Source organism: Galeopterus variegatus, unplaced genomic scaffold (genome assembly GCF_000696425.1).
Source record: "Galeopterus variegatus unplaced genomic scaffold, G_variegatus-3.0.2 Scaffold55960, whole genome shotgun sequence".
NCBI classification, from domain to species: Eukaryota; Metazoa; Chordata; class Mammalia; order Dermoptera; family Cynocephalidae; genus Galeopterus; species Galeopterus variegatus.
The window spans coordinates 1-2030 of record NW_007782071.1 but is presented as its reverse complement, the minus strand read 5'-3'; the positions used below and the strand labels follow the sequence as shown (position 1 = coordinate 2030).

The 2030-nt window shown below is 40.8% G+C and overlaps 1 gene segment (V, D, J or C); it reads right to left on the bottom strand.

Moving 5' to 3' along the window:
• Positions 1 to 1627: 1627 nt before the first annotated feature.
• LOC103584438 lies at positions 1628 to 1945 on the bottom strand. The segment is given in 1 exon segment: positions 1628 to 1945. A coding segment is annotated over 1 exon segment (318 nt).
• Between the last annotated feature and the right edge of the window lie 85 nt (positions 1946 to 2030).

Sequence of the window (2030 nt, the reverse complement as noted above, 5' to 3'; positions counted from 1 at the left end):
TTTGAAAAGCTAGAGAATGATTGGTGTTAACAATTCCTTAAATATTTGGTAGAAAATGTTCTATGCACACTAGAAAAAGATAGTTCCATTAGGGGATATAGTGTTCTTTAGCAAGTAATTTAAGTTAGTTGATAGTGTTAAGTCTTCTATATTTGGATGGTTTTCTAACTTCTATCAATAACTGAAAGAAGTGTGTTAAAATTTTGACTGCATTTATGGGTATTGGAAAATGCTACAAACCTGGGCATTTATTTTTCTGGACACTTCGTTGTAAACTTTTACAAGCATAATAATGGAGCAATTCAGGTTATAATTTTTGCCATATTATTCCCTTTTTCTATTTCTATCACTGCCTTCTTGCTGTTCTTGCTATTAGGTTCTCTGACTATCACATTTAGCATCCAGGCACCTCATTCCCAGGGAGGGTGAACGATGCTCAGAAAGGGTACTTGCATTTTGTCCTGTGACTAGAGAAAACATTGGGAACTTCCAGGCCTTAATTAGACCATAGGAAAGTGTCCATAGTCAAGGAATGCTACCCCATCTGCTATCAAAGACATTTACCATCTCACAAGAAGAGAGAGGAGCAATAATAGCCTGGGCACAAGACTGTAAGACATTTGTCAGTCTGGATATTTTGTAACATCATAGCTTTCTTTTAGGTTTACTCTGTCAACTTCTTCAGGAATTAGTATTTTATGATTTATTCCAAAAATAATTTCAATATTACCACTTATTATGGAAGAAGAGGAGCTGACTTTTGTTCAGCAGTCCTTCACACAAGGTAACCCATCATTTCAATTGAATGATCCAAAGAATCCAAGACTGGGTGGTTGCTGCCCTAATCATATTCTTTTCATGAGAGGGAAGTTCTACTGCTGGTCCTGTTAATGCAGTATGTAGAGATAGGGCTGGGTCTGGTGCTCACAGTTCCCTCAAGCCCATTCACAAACCCTTCACACACAGGTCTGTGAACTAGGTAATCAGCAAAAAGGTCCTTGGAGCCTTGGCTGAAGTAGGAATAGTCTTTATTCAGCACACACACGTCTAATACCTAGGCAGTCCAAAGAGAAACTCAGAAACTCAACGGCTACCAGCAAAGTCCACTGAAAAACTGAGCAGGTACCAGCAGAGTAAACATGGTGTATTTTTAGACATGAGCTCTACCAGCCAGCTTCTGCTTCACAAACTGAAGAACACACAATAGCAACAAAACTAAAAAAATACGTTGATGTGCATGCACACTAATTCCGCCCACACACAACTTCTTTACAAGCAATGTGCTGCATGACCCCCAACCGGATGGGGTGGGGAGGGGCTGACTAAACTATTCTATTTTCCCCACACAGTAAATTCTTAAGAGCCAACCTAGCAAAAAGATTAATATTCTATTGAAAGGAATTGCATCACACCTGCATTTTTTCATTCATTACACAATCTGCCACCAAACTGAAGTTCTTTGGGAATTTATCCCACGGACCTTGTCATTTCTTTTTTTCTCTGATGTCCAGGGTCTTCAACATTGAACTAAGTCCAATCTTCACTAGAGAGCCATTGAAATGCTCTCTCAGACACAGGCAGCAGGGACCATGACTCTTACAGCCTCTGAGGAGAAGCAGCTGGGCCCTCAGGAGCTGAAGGGGTTTTTGTTCCAATCTGTTACACTGTGCATGGGTGGACAGCTGCTCCACACCTGACAGTAATAGTCTGCAGCATCTTCAGCCTCCATGCTGCTGACTGCCAGAGTGTTATAGGTTCCAGACCCACTGCCACTGAACCTGGAGGCCAGATTTGATGTGTTATATACAAGGAGCTTTGGAAGGGTTTCTGGCTTTTGTTGGGTCCAGTGCAAGCAGCTGTTATTTACACATGAGCTGGCCCTGTAAGTGATGGTGACTCTCTTTGTTTGGGAAATTGCCAGGGCAGCTGGAGACTGAGTCTCCATTTGACACTTGTGAGCAAAAATAGAGATACAGGAATATCTCCATAACATGCAATATGCAGACATAAGTAAAAAAAAAAAAAAAAAA